Source organism: Eleutherodactylus coqui, chromosome 3 (genome assembly GCF_035609145.1).
Source record: "Eleutherodactylus coqui strain aEleCoq1 chromosome 3, aEleCoq1.hap1, whole genome shotgun sequence".
Lineage (NCBI taxonomy): Eukaryota > Metazoa > Chordata > Amphibia > Anura > Eleutherodactylidae > Eleutherodactylus > Eleutherodactylus coqui.
Window position 1 is genome coordinate 221590022 of NC_089839.1, and position 18687 is coordinate 221608708.

The 18687-nt window shown below is 46.7% G+C and overlaps 1 protein-coding gene across 3 annotated transcripts in view; it reads right to left on the minus strand.

Annotated features, from left to right (window-relative positions):
- IL5RA (interleukin 5 receptor subunit alpha) overlaps positions 1-18687 on the minus strand; it is a 104851-nt gene that overhangs the window by 29478 nt on the left and 56686 nt on the right. For all 3 annotated transcript variants that reach the window (XM_066596951.1, XM_066596952.1, XM_066596953.1), the window contains 2 exons: positions 775-923; positions 134-281 (listed from right to left, as the gene is read on the minus strand). In XM_066596951.1, coding sequence (XP_066453048.1) covers positions 134-281; positions 775-923 — 297 coding nt within the window. The remainder of the gene's footprint in view (positions 1-133; positions 282-774; positions 924-18687) is intronic.

The window sequence follows — 18687 nt, forward strand, 5'->3', positions numbered from 1 at the left end:
CACACACACATGCACATGCCTCTTCGCATCTATTTCATTTAAGCCACACTTTGCTCTACTCCACGGAAAATTCTCTTCTCATTCTCTTTCAAACCGGGTACATATTGATCATGTGTTGACTATTGCTACTCACCTGAATACGGCAGGAGAGATACAGATGACCGATTGAGCTCACTAGCTTTTGGAAAATCACTGTCTTCAGGGTCATCTATATATGAAGCCACATGAGCGGTGAAACCTCCGTGCAACTCCACCATAAATTGCGTGTAATTCTTATGAGTCTACAAGATAACAGGCAAGTACAAGAGTAAGTGTTAGGCGCCCTGTCCACGGGCGAGGCGCTGGGGAGTAGAGGGGAGAACTATCAGTTTTCAGTGGTGAGCCGATTATCTGACAGATAGGCTCACCATGGAGAATTGCAGCATGCCACGATTTGAGTCCTGCGAGCAATGCTAGGGAAAGCATGCACTGTGTTACTCGCGGGCGGATTTTCACTGTGAGTAATGCAATGCACTATCGCCCGTTGACAGGAGCCCTAACTAACCAGTCATTTATATGTGACTAGGTATAACCTGGGTATACTCTATATGTACAGCTGGTATAAGTTACACATCTCCTGTATATAGTGATATGGAGCATGCTGGTATAACCTGGGTATCTGCTATATGTACAGCTGGTATAAGTTACACATCACCTGTATATAGAGATATGGAGCATGCTGGTATAACCTGGGTTTTTCCTGCATATAATACATACAGTTGGTATGAATCTCACCTCAAAATTCTCTGACTTTTCCGAAGTGTTGTAGGATATGTTGTATTTTATGGATTTGTTTTGAGGGGCGATTTGGTGTTTCCAGGTTAGAAGAACGTCACCCAGTATGGGGACAGCAATGTGCAAATTCTCTGGTGGCTGAATCTCATCTAAAAATTAGAAATAGATGTTCAGTACAAGCCCTGACAGACAGAGGGCAGCAGAAGGTTTATATGTGTCCCTTACACAACCCCCCTGTAGTCTATGACCCAATTTGGACATTAAACATACAATCCATATTGAATCCACAGCAGATTTTGGTGCAGAAATGCTGCAGATTTGTCACGTATTTGCATTGCAAAGGTTGAAATATGCAGCATAAATTGACATACTGCATAGCATCGCAGGTTCAAGTCCCCAACAGCGACATCATTTTTTTAGTTTTTTTTAAATAATTAAAGAAAAACTTGTGTACTTTTTCCCCCTTTGTTTAAAACAAGTGAATTAAAAAAATGTGTTTTGCATCGCCAAATCCATAATGACCCGCGCAATAAATTGAACACATCTTTTATTCCTCAAACCAAACGTTAATAATAAAGGATCCAAAATGTGTATTTTTCATTATGCCTCACATAAAAACACAATAAAAGTTATCAAGAAAGTGTTATGTACCCCAAAATGGTACCAATAAAAACTACAACTCATCACGCAAAAAGCAAGCCCTCGGACAGCTCCAGCCATTAAAAAATAAAGTTCAGTGTTTTAAAAAATTATATATAATTTTGGCATAGTCGTAATGCTCTACCAAAAAATTAATAAAATTTATGCAATACATTATATGTACCCTAAAACAATACCCATAAAAACTACAGCTCAGCACGTAAACAAAATCCCTCACACAGGTAAGTTGACGGAAAAACACTAAAAAATTATGGCTTTTGAAAAGTAGAGATGAAAATCTCCAAAAATTGTCGCATCCCTAGTAGAGATGAGCGAACGTACTCGGTAAGGGCGATTTCGCAATCGCGCACCGCGATTTTCGAGTACTTTACTACTCGGGTGAAAAGTACTCGGGGTCGCCGGGGGCAGGGGGAGGCGCGGCGGAGTGGGAGGTAGCAGTGGGGAACAGGGGGGAGCCCTCTCTCTCTCTCCCTCTCCCCCACACTCCCCTCTGCAACCCCCCGCTCACCCACAGCGCACCCGAGTAGTGAAGTACTCGAAAATCGCGGTGCTCGGTTGCGAAATCTCCCTTACCGAGTACGTTCACTCATCTCTAATCCCTAGGTCTAAATTAGGCCACATCACTAGGAGGTTAGTGTGGGTTGCGATCCCTGGACTAGACTAAATGTTAAAAAAAAGTAAAATAGGGGTGTGGCATGGCGGATGGAGAGAGAGGACATGTTGCTCCTGAGCTCTGCACCCCCTCAGGCCTATCCCTCTGTAATCAAAGGCATCCATCAGCGATTTCAGCCCATACAAGCAGCATAGGGAAGAAAAGAAGAGGCACCATCAATAGCAAAGCCAAAGAGGATGAATCCGGCCCCCTGGACTGTTATATTACAGCCAGCAGTGGCCACAGTATACAGCATGGAAGAGACAGGAAGATGTACTCCACACCACAGGCAGAGGGCAGGAGGAACAGGAGACCTCAGGGGACGGAGGAGTCCGAAGATTTTGACAGGGAGCTCAGCCCCAGGACCCTGACACTCACCTGCAATCATCCAGCGGGCCCACGTGGTGAAGGCTAGATGGCACCGAAGAGGTGGGAATACTGGGACCGCGAGACTGGATATCTGGAGAGCTCCCGCTTGCAGCTGCTACCACCGGAGGACCATCCGCCGACGCAGGCAAGCTGGAGCCTTGTGTCGGGGACACAGTGGATCATGGCGACGGAGGTATCACAGAGGAGGCCGGCTTCACAGGAAGTGCAGGTCCTGTCACCATCGCTACCAGCCGAGGGGGGGGGGCGAACAATCTTTTTGCTTACAGAATGTAGCCAATTGGGAGCTAGGGGAGTGACAGGGGCATTCCGCCATCCAAGTCCTGTCAAGCCCCTAGCTTCTGGTGGTGACAAGATACAATAATACCTATAGTGATATGGAGCATGGCAGTATAACCTGGATATTTCCTGTTTAGAATTATATATGTGCAGAGAGTGAGGACACACTGTCTCTGTGCTCTAGAGCCATAGAGGATTTATATCAACTTTTGGCATTTCCAGGCCAGCAGTCGTCCATCACTTCAGCCTAATCACTTTCCCTGCAGGGTGAGGAACAAACCGAGAGGTTCCCCAATGATATTACCAAGGAGGAACATTGGGGCCCACTTTCCCGCACGGAGCCGCGGCCTAAATTACAACGCCGACCCGGGAGGCAGCGCCCGGAAGCAGCTAACCAAGCGGCCAGAAGACAACAGCGGACCCTCCCCAGAGAACCTCCGATAGTGGTGGGGACAGAGAGGAACCAGAGTGAGTCCCGCGGACACACGGTGACAGTAAGAAGCGCCGGCACAGTCGGAAAAGCGAACGGAAGCGGAGGAGCGGGAGCGCCCGGCATGGAGGTGTCCCCGCGGCCACAGCTGAGAGTGGTGAGTGTCGGGGACCCAGAGTGCCCACGTATATAGCGACCTAAACCATCTGAACCCCGGTTGCAGCTTGTACATCTTACCTCCCGGCTGGCCACCTTCAGACCTGCTTTCCCGCCAGTTCTCGCCGCAATTCCTCCCCCCCCCAGCCTCACAACTGAGAGGGAAGAGGAGACAACTCAACAGAAAGACTTTGCTAGCTTTGAGAGAAAGGATCTCTGAGGGCATAGCCCTAATTTTTTCGGATCTGGCTTGTCCAGATCCACAATAAACACAATTTTTTGGTACTTCAGAGTGTAAGTCTACTCTCACCACAACCACATAATTTTTTCAGAGTGCCAGCGTAACTCCACTTATTCATGAGTAGCTGATAGACTACACAGATGGCAGATTGAACCCCTATAGTGTGGAGGAGAGCACCTCTCAGCTCACGGTGCGTGAATTCACTGAAATACCTAAAGACCACCATATTACAAGGTTTCTCTTACAAACAATCTGTCAGGGCTCGGGGTCCGGGAAACTGGAGGTCCCTGAAAATACCCGCAACCCCTGTCCCTACCTACTTGCCCCCCTGGGCTAAGCCCCAGGGCGACAACTGGGCGACGGTCCCTACACTCACTAAGGAAGGGGGACACGGGGACTAATGAACAGACAGACACTGAAACAAACAACAGCAAGGAGAGTCAGGCAATCCGGGTCAGCAACAAGAGGATACGCGGTACAAGAGGGTCAGGCAAAGGCAACGTCAGGTCCAAAGGCAGAAGGTCAGTAACAGGAGTCAGGAGTCAGGAGTCAGGAGTCAGAAGTATGCAGTACACTGGTGTAGCAGGAAATCCAAATCTAACACTGGCAATGCTAGAGAGAAACAGGCAGGTTTAAATGCTGTCAGAACTCCCGCCCCAGCAGCTGATTGGGGCGGGGAGTCTGCCAGCAGCCAGACCTAGGCAAAAGGCAGCGAGTGCAGATCCCAGACATGCAGCAGCAAGTGCAGATGCTGCTAGTCCTAACAGTACCCCCCCTTCTACGGGGGGACACTGGACCCCCAAGACCCGGAGCGGGCTTAAGAGGGAGGGCCCTGTGGAATAATCGGACCGGACGTGGGGCATGAACATCTCTGGCAGGAACCCAAGTCCGTCCATCAGGGCCAAACCCTCTCCAGTGGACCAGATACTGTATAGAGCGCCGAAGCCGCCTGGGGTCAACAATACTTTCCACCTCAAATTCAAATTCTCCTTGCACCAGCGTAGGAGAGGGCGGGTCACGGGTGGGCAAAACTGGAGTCACATATCTTTTTAGCAAGCTTTTATGAAAAACATTATGAATCTTCCAAGCCCCAGGAAGAGATAATCTATAAACCAGTGGGTTAATAACCTGCAAAATAGAAAAAGGACCAATAAACCGCGGTGCAAGTTTTAAAGACGGAACCTTCCGTCTCAAATTCTTAGAAGACAATAAAACTTGCTCCCCAACCAAAAAAGCTGCAGTGATAGGCAGTCTAATAAGAAACGCACTAAGTACCTTCTCCTGGGAACCCTGAAGGTTCTTATGAACCTGGGCCCAAACTGTGCACAGTTCATCAATAGCAGTATTAGCGGGTGGAGTGTTCAAAACAGGAGGAGTAGAGAGTGCAAATTGAGGATGGAAACCATAATTACAGAGAAACGGCAAAACTTGGGAAGACGAATTGTCATGAATATTGAATGCAAATTCGGCGGATTCTGCAGGTTCCGGGGTACAAAAACTCCTAGACAAGGCATCTGCTTTAACATTCTTTGAACCAGTTCTGTAAGTCACTGCACAATTGAACCGTGAAAAGAACCCAGCCCAGTGGGCTTGTCGAGCATTCAACCTCTTGGCGGAGTCTAGATACATGAGGCTTTTGTGGTCTGTAAGTACAGTGATTTGATGGAGGGCCCCTTGCAGGACGTGCCTCCATTCCTCAAAAGCCCATTTAATAGCTAGTAACTCCCGGTTACCTACGTCGTAATTACGCTCTGTAGAGGAGAATTTTCTGGAAAAGTAGGCACAAGGCCTAAGGTTTGTGAGTGTGGAGGTACCTTGGGACAGTACCGCTCCTACTCCAAACTCGGAGGCGTCTACCTCCACCACGAACGGACTGGATAGATCAGGTTGGATGAGGACGGGTGGTGAAGAGAGAGCAGCCTTCAGGGTGGTGAAGGCTGCAAGTGCATCTGGCGACCAATTACTCACATCCGCCCCCTTTCCGGTGAGATCCGTTAAAGGCTTAGCCACCACGGAGAAGTTCTTGATGAACTTACGATAATACTCAGCAAACCCCAGGAAGCGCTGCAGGGCCTTTAGGGTAACTGGCTGAGCCCATTCCGTGATAGCCTTCACCCTAATGGGATCCATCTGACTATCACATGGTGTAGTGATATATCCCTTTGTCAAACTGTCCTGAATATTGTCCTTTCTGGACTCTCTCTCAGGAACAGTTACATTGTAGATCCGACCCTTTGGGAGTTTAACACCTGGGATCAGATCAATTTCACAGTCAAATTCTCTAAGAGGAGGCAATCCTTCAGAGAGTTGTTTGGAGAAAGCATCAGAAAACTCATTAATATAGTCTGGTAACTCGACCCCCTCCAAAACAGAAGTATCCAGGTGCACTGGATTCATGTGATTAGTACAGTGGGACCCCCACTTGACCAGCTCCAGCGTGTTCCAATTAATAATGGGATTGTGTTCTCTTAACCAAGGGAGCCCTAAGACTATGTCCACCGACAAGTCTTTCATAACGAGGAAAGTGCAAGTCTCAGTATGCTGGGCTCCTATGGTGAATGTCAACTCTGGGGTAACCAGATTGACGAGGCCGGCATGCAAGGGAGTGGAGTCTACCCCTGCAATCCGAATAGGAGGATCTAAATGTAGCAAGGAACCAAAAATCTGAGCCACAAAATCAAAGTTCACAAAGTTTGCTGCTGCCCCAGAATCAACAAAGGCTTGTCCTGCACGAGAGAAGGAATGGAGCTTCAAAACACAGGGCAAGAACATTTTAGACACAACAGGGGGTACCTGAGCCCCTAGACAGTCCTCCTGACAACTGCCTAGGAGCGGAAGTTTCTCCTGCCGAGGTTTTTTTCCGCAGGTAGCGATGCGATGACCAGATTCTCCGCAATATAAACAAAGGTTCTTCTTTAACCGATATTCCCTTCGCTGTTTAGGTGACATCGTCCCCAGTTCCATGGGTTCAGCGGGGGGAGGTGAGGTTGTTGGTCTTGCCGCAGAAGTGGCCGGGAAGGCCGGATGGAACAGACTGGGCCGAGCAGATAGTCTGGCCCTCAGGCGCCGGTCGGCTCGGATGGCTAATGACATTGCTTGTTCCAGGGTACCAGGCTCCGGCTGGGCCACCAGCAGCTCCTTTAGGTCCTCAGATAGACCAGTCAAGAACAAGTCCTTGAGGGCTGAGTCGTTCCATCCCGACTCAGTGCAGTGCTGTCTGAATTGGGAACAATAATCTTCTGCCCCCTTCTGACCCTGTCGCAAGGACAACAGTTTAGCGACAGCGTAGGCAGCACGGTCGGGTTCGTCATAGATCTGGCCCAAAGCAGCAAAAAAGGCGTCTAGTGACTGTCGGGTGGGGGAGTCAGCTGGTAAGGAGAAGGCCCAAATTTGGGGTTCTCCCCTCAGGCGAGTTATCACGAAACCCACTTTCTGGTACTCTGTGCCAGAGGTGTGGGGTCGGAGGTCAAAATAAAGCTTGCAGCCTTCTCTGAACACAAAAAACTGACTTCTCTCACCAGAAAAGAAGTCAGGAGGTGTTGCTCGGGGTTCAGAAACCGTACCAGGAGTGGCAGGGAGCTGCATCATATTAGAAGCCCCACGCTGCTCCTGAAGCTGCAGGCGAGCAGTCAAGTCCTGGACCAGGTCCGTCAGAATCTGTACCTGGTTGGCTAAAGCCGCCACAGCCTCCATAGTGGGTTTCAAGGTTGCTGGTCGGATGTAGGGACCCGACTTCCGTTCGGCCAGTGTTACTGTCAGGGCTCGGGGTCCGGGAAACTGGAGGTCCCTGAAAATACCCGCAACCCCTGTCCCTACCTACTTGCCCCCCTGGGCTAAGCCCCAGGGCGACAACTGGGCGACGGTCCCTACACTCACTAAGGAAGGGGGACACGGGGACTAATGAACAGACAGACACTGGAACAAACAACAGCAAGGAGAGTCAGGCAATCCGGGTCAGCAACAAGAGGGTACGCGGTACAAGAGGGTCAGGCAAAGGCAACGTCAGGTCCAAAGGCAGAAGGTCAGTAACAGGAGTCAGGAGTCAGGAGTCAGAAGTCAGAAGTCTGCAGTCTGCAGTCTGCAGTCTGCAGTCTGCAGTCTGCAGTCTGCAGTCTGCAGTCTGCAGTCTGCAGTCTGCAGTACACTGGTGTAGCAGGAAATCCAAATCTAACACTGGCAATGCTAGAGAGAAACAGGCAGGTTTAAATGCTGTCAGAACTCCCGCCCCAGCAGCTGATTGGGGCGGGGAGTCTGCCAGCAGCCAGACCTAGGCAAAAGGCAGCGAGTGCAGATCCCAGACATGCAGCAGCAAGTGCAGATGCTGCTAGTCCTAACACAATCACAACCCAGTTCACAAATATCAATAGAATAAAATGGTTAAAGGCGCAAGAGAAAGGAGCTGTGAGCCGCCAGAGACACCAAGATGACAAAAAAACCAAGCTGATATGCAGAAATTCCTAAAAAAAAAAAAGCTCCCAATCTCCCGGCGTTACTGCGAAACCACCTCCATCACAAAATGCACCACACCTCGTGTCCCAAGACTCAGAACCAGACAGCGAAATGGAAGAGGACGAATACGACCTTAGTGCTCAAATCTCTAAATCCTTTCTGCAGAAAGCCCTTATTAAAGTGACTCAACCAATAATGTCAGAGCTGGCCGACATCAAATCGGAATTAAAACAAATTGGCCACAGGGTGGAGGATTTAGAGGAATCATGTTCCGCCATTATCAAACACGCAAAAGCCACTTCGCAAGTAATAGAGACCCACCGCTCATATCTGGACAGAGCCCTCACACTAATCGAGGATCAAGAGAATCGCAGCAGACGTTGCAGTATTTGAATAAAAGGTCTCCCCGAATCTTGGGCAACGGAGTCCTTACGCAAGGTCACTGGTGAGATCTTCACAGATCTTCTGGGCGAAGAGCGGGCAGCACAAACCCAAATAGAAAGAATCCACAGAGCTATCAGACCTAAACCCAAAGCAGAAGAACCACCAAGAGACGTCATTTGCGGCCTACTCTCTTACACAGATACAAATGCTATACTAAATGCCGCAAGAACTCACCCTCAACTTAAATACAATGACTCCCCAATTCAACTATTCCAGGACATTGCGCCCTCTACTCTACTCTAGCAAAAAGGCGCCTGATGCGACCACTACTAAGTGCTGAAATCAAAAGGGATCCAATACGCCTGGTTATTTCCATTTGGTCTGGCGATCAACGACTCCGGACGCAGATTGACAGTTAGAACCCCTGAGGACCTCGGCGCAATCTGGCAACACCTGAAAATCAATCCGATTGAAATACCCTCCTGGCTGCCTACCCAATATGATCTTGACATCCCTTCCCTTCCAGAAGGAGAACCTTGGAAAATAGCCTTGAAGTTCAAATCCCCTAAAAGCAAGAAGTATGCTACTAAACATGCGTCTTAAGGCAATCAAATTGACTCTTCTCACATCGAAAAATATGTCCGGGAGGGCAGCGCACCAGACCTACTAGAGAGAGGCAATGTGACGAAACGCATTGAATTATTGACTTAAACCCCACCCATTTATCACCTGGTTTGGCTGTAATACAGAGACTCAATACAATACTCGGAAGACCTACAGAAGTCACGAAACTTACAAGGGGTCTTCAACTAGACGGGACACCATACACCGTCATCATACCACGGTGGCGAAAGAAGCATCCAGTTTGCGGAGGCACTTTCAAAGAGACTCCCGTGTGACCCCGATAGAGAGCCTTAACCAAGCTACATACCCTACCAACAGGGAACTAGACTTTCAGACTAAAATAAACCTTGCTTAGGCGGGGGGAGGACTGGGGTGGGGTGGAGGCCCGGGGGTCGTACGAGGGTCGGCCCCCCGGGTCCACCTGCCGGGGGACAGCATGGGTAATTTTTCAAGTTAGAGAGGTATATCACCTCTCCTTTAGTGAAATAATATAGTTTAAAGCAAGGAGAGACTTTGCCAGTTTTATTGTTGGCTCTGTTATAGGCTTCCATTCTTCCCCTCCTCCTCCATGTTTTGCCTCTCTCTTCTATTTTATTCTACTATAGATAGGTCAAGGAGCCGCGGCTCACAAGGTGCAATGCTGAACTCTCCCATAAGGACATTAAAGAACCCCAGGACGGTGTAGAAGGGGTCACAAAAACCAAGGGACCTCGCACCGCCTAAGAAAACTTCACACGTGAGTGAATCAACACTATGCAAAACACAAACGCTACACCTCACTGGAAGGCAATAATTAGATGAGAAAGACACCGACAATAGAACCCGCTCCGTGGGATTGTCGGGGTGCTTCTGATCCTCCCACTCTTACCTTCCTAAGTTTTAAACAGCAGTCTGGGCACTCTTCCCGGGACTGCAAGTTAACATTTAATACAAACTATTAGTTAATCCCCTCACACCTCTCACCCCCCCCCCCCCCCTACCACACACCAGTTTGTACGGAAACTATCCGCCACGAAACATGACGACTAGTCTCGCACCAAGTGCTAATACACCTCATTGCTCTCGAAAAAACATCCCCCCAGAGCCAAAAACCCAGCTCCCTCAAACAAGTCAAACAGGAAAAAACATTATCACCACCTTTAACACCAAATGGCTAAACACACCAAACAAAAGACATCACACGATTTGGTTATTGAAGAAAAGCAAAACTAAAATAGCATTTCTTCAAGAAACCCATTTTTAAAAGTAACAAAATCCCAGCTCTCCCCAGAAACTACTTCACACAGTGGTTCCATAGCTGTAACCCAACCTCGGCATCCAAAGGAGTATCAATAGCCATCCATAAAGAGCTCCCCTTTCAAAGTGATAACCACCTCGCAGACTCGGAGGGACGTTATATTTTCGTAAAGGGGGCAATAAATGGCTCTCATTACACTTTAGCCAATATCTACGCACCTAACACTAACCAAACTAAGTGATTGACAGACACATTACTCACATTAAAATCCTTTGCAGCTGGACACATAATCTTGGGCGGAGATTTTAATATTACACTTAATCCCCTCCAGGACTCCTCAAGGGGAAGGTCCCAGGTCTCGCAGAGAGCTCTAGAAAGAGTCCACTTAGCCCTACAGGAGTTGAACCTGATTGATTCTTGGCGATACAAACACCCTACAGAAAAAGACTTCACCTTTTACTCACATGTCTACACATCATACCAGAGACTCGACTACGTCTTTTTACCAACTAGATTATTAAAAGCTATTCAGCATTCAAAAATAGGTAGTATTACAATTTCTGATCACGCACCAATGCACACCTGTATAAACCTACTCTCAAATAACCTCGGGGAATGGAGATGGCACCTAAGTGAAGCGATACTAAGAGAGGAGGAACACAAACAAGAGTTGGTCAAGGACTTAACTGAATTCTTTGAAATAAACTCTAAAGATAACACAAACACGCCCATGATTTGGGAAACACATAAAGCTTATGTGAGGGGCCTCTTCATCTCCTTGGGTTCAAAACTCAAGAAACAGAAACAAAAAAAAAATAGACAACATATTAACAAAAATAGCAACGCTAGAACAAAAAAGGAAACTATCATCATTAAGAAAAGCACAAAATGAAATTAACTCATTAAGAGACCAACTAAAGTCACTACTTGACAAAAAATTCACCAAAGCGTCCATTAACTACAGACAAAAACTCTATGCACATGGAGACAAGGGTGGTAAACTGATGTCAGCCCTCATAAAAAAGGCCAGAGAGAAGACACACATTAAAGAAATAAAAAACACCACAGGGAAAAGCACCACTTCCACCCGAGGAATTGCAAAGAAATTTTACTCCTACTATACTAACCACTACAACCTTGATGAAAAACTGCCGCAAGTTACCCGAGAAGAAAAATACAAAAACATGGGCACATTCTTAGAAAACCTTACACTCCCTACAATTAACTCGGAGGAAGCCTCTGACCTCCTCGCCCTAGTGAGCCAGGAAGAACTAGTAGAGATCATCAATAGCTTCCCCAATGGAAAGAGCCCAGGACCTGACGGTCTTACAACAAGTTACTACAAAACACTACAACACATATTAGAACCCCACCTGAGAACGACTCTAAATGCATTAATGAAAGGAGCACCCCTGCCCAAACAATCACAAGAAGCGCACATCACCCTAATACACAAAGAGGGCAAAAATCCAACCCAATGTAATAACTATAGACCAATCTCTCTACTAAACGTAGATATAAAAATCTGGGCCAAATTAATTGCCCGTCGCCTGAGTGGAATTATCCCCAAATTAATCTCTGATGAGCAAACAGGATTTGTTAAGGGCAGAGAAGGAAAGGACAACTCCGCAGTGCTCCTGCACTCCATACAATACGCCCAAAGAAGGAATTACCCACTTATATTTTTAGGAATTGACGCGGAAAAAGCGTTTGACCGAGTAGACTGGAATTTCATGAGAGCGGTTCTCCACAAATTCAAATTCCCTCCACAACTTATTGAAGCCATTTTCTCGTTATACGCACAACCCTATGCAAGAATAACAGTTAACGACACGTTATCTCAACCCTTCAATATCACAAACGGTACTCGCCAGGGCTGCCCATTCTCCCCTACTCTATCCATCCTTACACTAGAAATACTCCTCCAGAGGGTCAGACAAAATCTGGGGATCAAGGGCTTGGAAATCGGAGAGGAGTGCATACAATCCGCAGCATTCGCAGACGATGTGCTTTTCCTCATTACAAACCCTACACAAGGCCTGACCAAATTAAATCCCCCACTAGACCTCTTTGGCAGCTTTTCAAATCTAAAAGTGAATAAAAACAAATCAGTCATATTAAACATTACTCTGCCACCGCATAGAGTAGCTGAAGTCAAGAAATCCTCCCCATACTCCTGGGCAGACCAGTACGTAGATTACCTAGGCATCAAGATTACAAATAATCTAACAAAACTCTACGAGAGCAACCTGAAACCCCTACTAACAGAAATATCCACACTATTATTATCATATAACCTCCCTATAATCTTGTGGTTTGGGAGAAAAAATTTAATCAAAACATACATACTTCCCAAAATCCTCTATAAACTACAAATGCTGCCAATTCATATCCCCAAATCATTCTTTAAAAAAATTAGCACTCTGCTCACGTTTCTTCTGGAAATATAAACGTCCCAGACTAGCCTACACACTAATGTCGAAAAGGAAATGCTGTGGGGGTCAGGGCCTCCCTGATGTACTTGAATATTACAAACCAATCAACCTAAATAGATGGCTTGAACTAATGTCCCCATTAAAAAAACCACAAACTGAGGAAAATTTCGCAAGCGAACTACGGGGTCAATTTCCAGAGAGACATGTGGCTCCCCAGACCTAAAATTTATAGGGCTAAGGACTTCAACATTTTACTGAGGGGCATCTGCGAGACCTGGGACTCCCTTTCACATGAACTGGCACCCACTCCATCACCTAAGACACCTTTAAGCTTACTACCGCATATCATGAAGAAACCCAAGCCCTGGATCCCAGAGAACCTATGGAACATTTTTGATGGTCTAACAATCCGCGACCTACTATCTAACATTCACAAAGAACCTGAATCTATAATAAACACCTTAACACCACAAAAGAAGCTGCAGGATCTACAGATAGCGAACGCATTTTCAAACTTTAAACTAGAATACCCCTCCTCAAGACCATTGACAGGCTTCGAAAAATTAATGGGAACCCAAAATAAAGAACACAGGAAAATCTCCTCCTCCCTAACTAAAAACTTCCCAGCACCCAGAACTTGGGCTAGACCAACATTTATCTCATCTTGGGAAAAAGAGCTAAACATAAACATCTCGGATGCAGAACTTAAAATAATATTGGAATCACCTTATGGGGTTTCCCAATGTGTCCACCTACAGGAAAACCACTACAAACTCTTATCTAGATGGTCCAAAACCCCTGAATGGCTTTTCAATTATAAATTGTCGGACACAGACAGTTGCTGGAGATACCAGGAAGGCACAGGCTCTTACCTGCATATCTGGTGGAACTGCAAAAAAAATCAAACCTTTCTGGTCAGAAATTAATAAAGCAATCACAATAATACTTAAAAAAAACATTTCAATTCACCCCGGATGTAGTAATACTATGCAGACCAAACAAAACATTCAACCCCAGAAAAGACAAACTGATCTCTTTTATGATAGCAGCAGCAAAAGCACTAATAGCCCTCCATTGGGGGAGCTCAACATCCCCATCAATAAAGATGTGGAAAACAAAAATTAACCAAATTCATCAATTCGAAGAGATTTCCAGTTGGTCGAACTCGACATATACCTCATTCCTAGGGACTTGGTATCCATGGGTGAGCTATTCGTCAAATTCCACAACAGACCCCAGACCTCCCCATGGAAAGGATTCCTTGGTGGGGGGGTGAGAGTCCCTAGCTAGCCCCTGGTCAACACAGATTAACCGGCTATACCATACACATTACTCCCTATCACACTGACACACCAGGTGACTGAAAACACCCTCATCTTATCTCACCATATACCTCCACACACCCCACCCATAATACTATACAAGCAGACCCAATCCAACCATTATGACATCCCCACACCAAGAAAGATATTACGTACACTCTTTAAATGTTTGGGCAAGACGGCGCTCCGCTCTCCCTGGCTGGGCCTTTGCGACTCTCCCGGCACTGACCCGCCCTGAGTGGACGCAAACCAATCGCTCTCACGGGTGGCCGCCCCTCTGTTCTCCCCCGGAGGAGGGACGGTAACCCATCTACTTCCTCTAGAGTACCCCTGCTTAGACAAGACACAATATAAAGTCTAAGAGAGACAATGAGAACGCCCGGACGGCGGGCACACCCTGGAGAGTACAAAGTCGTTAAGCTCAGCTTTCTTAACTAGTCAACTCATGTTTAACCCCTCCACCCCTTTCCTCCTCCCTCCATTGTTACTATTCTGTTAACAACTTATAAGTTTTACAAGATTCCAAGGTACATAATCTATATTCATGTGGAGATCGCCTCCGCTCACTCCAAACCTGAGAATAAAGCCTCTAAGCACAAGTGTAGTGTTCTGGGGGGCGGTCGCGATCAATATTTGAACTCAACCACTATGTACTGTCAAGTATACATAAAAAATGTAGTTCCTAAACAATTTTGCTTTGATCTAAGTTAGCCGTCAACCGGCATAAAGCACATTCTATTTTGTTATTACATTACTGCAGCGACGCATGGCTGTGAAGACGTTAGTCGATTGATAGCTGACTCACTGTTGTGGAGTTAAAGATTGCTTTGTTTCATGTTTAATGTTGAAGTATGTTACCCCTGTCTTCCCTCCCCTTCTACCCTTTCATTTCTTCCCTCCTACCTACCACTCCAAGTTGCGCTCTGGGGGACACGACCGTCCTGTGACACAGGTCCTCTAAAAGCTCAATACACCAAATTGGTGGTATGGCTCCAATAATAATCTGTTCCTTTAACGCAAAGGGGCTCAATAGCCCTAACAAACTAAACCAAGTGCTTTACAGGCTCCACAAAAAACGTATCATTATCGCTATGCTGCAGGAGACGCATTTCCCACGCACCGGATATCCGGATTGTGGTAGGAATAAGTTTTACCCTCTGTGGTTCCATTCCACCCATCCTGAAAATAAAACGCGGGCTCTCCAGGCATATATTGTTCTGATACCTAAGCCAGGCAGGGACCCCCTGTCATGTGGCAACTACCGCCCGATCTCACTCATTAATTGTGATCTCAAAATATTCTCAAAAATTCTGGCAAATAGATGGAACCTCTTGGTCCCCACATATTATACATAGAGACCAGGTGGGATTTGTCCCAGGCAGGGAGGCAAGGGATAACACCATTAAGACCTTATCTCTGATAGCTCAGGCACGCAGAGAAAAACATCCCTTATGTCTGTTGTCCGTTTACACAGAAAAAGCGTTTGATAGAATCAACTGGAGATTCCTTGAGGTGACCCTCTTGAAACTGTGCCTCAGGCTCAGGGCGCTGTCCTGGATTATGACATTGTATTGCGGCCCCTCTGCACAGGTCAGGGTTAATGGCAAATTATCCACCCCCTTTTGAGATCAAGAATGGCGCACGACAGGGGTGTCCCTTGTCGCCAACCCTGTACATTTTAGTGATGAAGGCGTTGGCTAACGCTATTAGAAGTAACCCTTCTATACAGGGGGTACAGGTTGGGGAGATGGAACACAAAATCTCAGTTTTTGCAGACGATCTCCTGATATATTTCCCCAACCCCCGAGTCATAGTTCGGTTGAATGAGTGCGATCAAGATGGATGCCCTTCTGAAGTTGTTATATATTTTCCAGACTGCACCGTGCTGTCCAACAGGGGTCTTTTTTAATAGATTGCGAGGCATGATACTTCAATTTATTTGGAAGGGAGGATCTAGAAGCCTTAGCTATAAGAATCTGACTAAGCGGGGCGGACTGGGCCTTCCTGATCTCCGATTGTATCATAAGGTGGCAATAGGAACTTGTATATTGGATCTGTTCCATCATGGATCAGATAAATTATGGGTGTCCATAGAAAGGGAGAGTAACCCCTTCGAGACGTGGGGGGCTTTTTGGATCCCAGGGAAAGTCAACTGGGAGAGAATGGAGGCCTCGGCCATGATGGTCACTCTACTCAGAGCCTCGCGGTGGGGTTGCAGGACCTCAATCCCCAGGCCTCTCACTCCTTTAGTGGGGAATTCACTGCTCCCGTCTATGTTGGACTTACGCAGCCTGGGGTTTATGCCAGGTGGGTTGGAGGCCAGGGTGGGGGAGTTGATGGGACCGGGGGGCTTGTGACCTCTTGTGAAGCGAGGGAAATGCCCCCGGGCTCATGGATGCAATATCTCCAGATACACCGTTTGGGGAAAATAAGAAAACAAAGATGGAACATATAAAATTTGGTATTGTCGTAATCATATAGACCCACAGAATAAGGAGCGCATGTCTTTTTCACCACACTATAAACACTGTAAAATCAAATCCCACCCCCAATTATGGTGCAATTGAGAGGGTGTGGGGATTACCATTTTAGCTGTCTTGGAATTTTTAAAAATGTTTTCCAATATGTTATACGGTACTTGACATTTGTAATATGGAGCATTAAATCCCCATTGACTTGCATTGGGGGAATTCAGACCTGCATATTTACATGCATGAAAAAAAAATACAGCGTGTCCTATATTGGTCCGCATAACAGACCGAAATAGCCCAATGGAGACAATGGGACTGCGCAAATACGCAGCGAATACACATGATACGTGCATATTGACTGCGCACTTACACATAGAATCAATGGGACCTGCTTCCATTTTTTGTGAGTGTAAATAAGTATCAATTATGCTTGCAAAAAACACAAGAAGGGCCAAAATACCTACAAAAATACACAGCATATTCACGGACCCAAACTAAATACGCCGGTATGAATGAGCCCTGAGTGAGAGATTAGGACTGCGTTCTGCTGCCTTAACACTCTGGAAGTTTTATGTTCCCTGACACTGGCGTAACTATAGGGGATGCGGTTGCACCCGGGCCCAGAAGCCTTAGGGGGCCCATAAGGCCTCTCTTCTCCATATAGGCAGCCCAGTACTATGAATAAAGCATTATAGTTGAGGGGCTCTGTTACAGGTTTTGTATTGGGACCCAGGGGCTTTAAGTTACGCCTCTGTTTCCTGATTTAGTGTTGGGGGGTTATGGGGTGGTCACCAGGCCAGCAGTGTTATCTCTGCTGTAGATGTCTCATACTCACCACCCACGCATGAACCCTCGTGAAGAATTTGGGAATATAACTTCATAACAATTTTTGACACTTTTAACCCCTTCCTGCCCCTGGAGCGTTGGGGTATGTATGCAGAGCGGTCGCAAGGCTCTGCATACAGCGTGGGCGTCAGCTGTTTACTACAGCTGACACCTACGGGCAATAGCCGCGATTGGCCATTCGGGTTTTCATGTGTGGGTGGTGAGTATGAGTCATCTACAGCAGAGATAACACTGCTGGCCTGGTGACCACCCCCAAACCCCCTCCTCCCCAACACTAATTCAGGGACCATAAAATTTTCACTCCCTTATCAGTGACCTTAGTGGACTCCTTTGTTACTAATCCTTAAAAATCCCCCAAATCCACTGCACATTTTCTTACTGGAAGTTTTTGGTCACATATCTTACTTTGAACTTAATTTCTCAAAGTCGGAGCTTCTCCGTGTAAATATTGATGCAAGGACGCGTCTGCAGTCACTAGAATTCCCCCTTTTGAAAGCCTTAGCCGACATCTAACCTGTCGAGGGGTGAACATTTCCCACACATTTTCCAATCTCTATGAGTTACATTTTACACTCCTATTAGGGAGGATAGAAAAAAATGTAACCGCATGGAAATCTCTGCAATTTACGTCGTTTAGTAGGAAAAGTATAATACGTTCCTTATTACAGACTCTGCCCACAGAAGTCCCCGAGACCTTCTTTATTAAAGTGTCTTCTAACAAGATTCCTATGGCAGGACAAGGGCGAGGGCTCACTCACACGGGCGTACCTGTCCTGCGTATTAAAGCGCACTCACATGGGCGTGTTTTTGTCCTGCTATGTGCCCGTAGCGGCGAGCGTAATTGCGCATACAGCAATGTGAAGCTGCCCTTACACACAGATTTTTCATGGGCATAAAATTCTGAAACGGGGAAAAAACGTCAACATGCTGTATTTTTCTCCCGATTCAGCTGACCTGCCTACCAAGTAGGTGATACTGCCTACTCCAAAATGGCGCTGCTGGGACCGCGCTGATGTAAGCATTCTCGGCAGTGCAAAAAAGTAAGTATAAAAAAAAGTACAGTAAAATGCGGTGATGCGGTCACAAGAGCACGCGCTCCTGCACCCTGCATAGCGCATTTACGTCCCGCAATAGCGAGCGCATATGCGCTTACGCTCGTGAGGCCACCCTAATATACAACCAAATAGGACATGCTGCATTTTTTTCTTGTGTGCGAGTGGCCCAATAGAAATCAACGTGCTTTTAGCAAGCATACGTGAAAAATACGCACAACATTCGCCCGTGCGAGTGAGCCCTTACATACACAACTTTAACTGAGCCAAAGAAGTCTCCCAGATTTA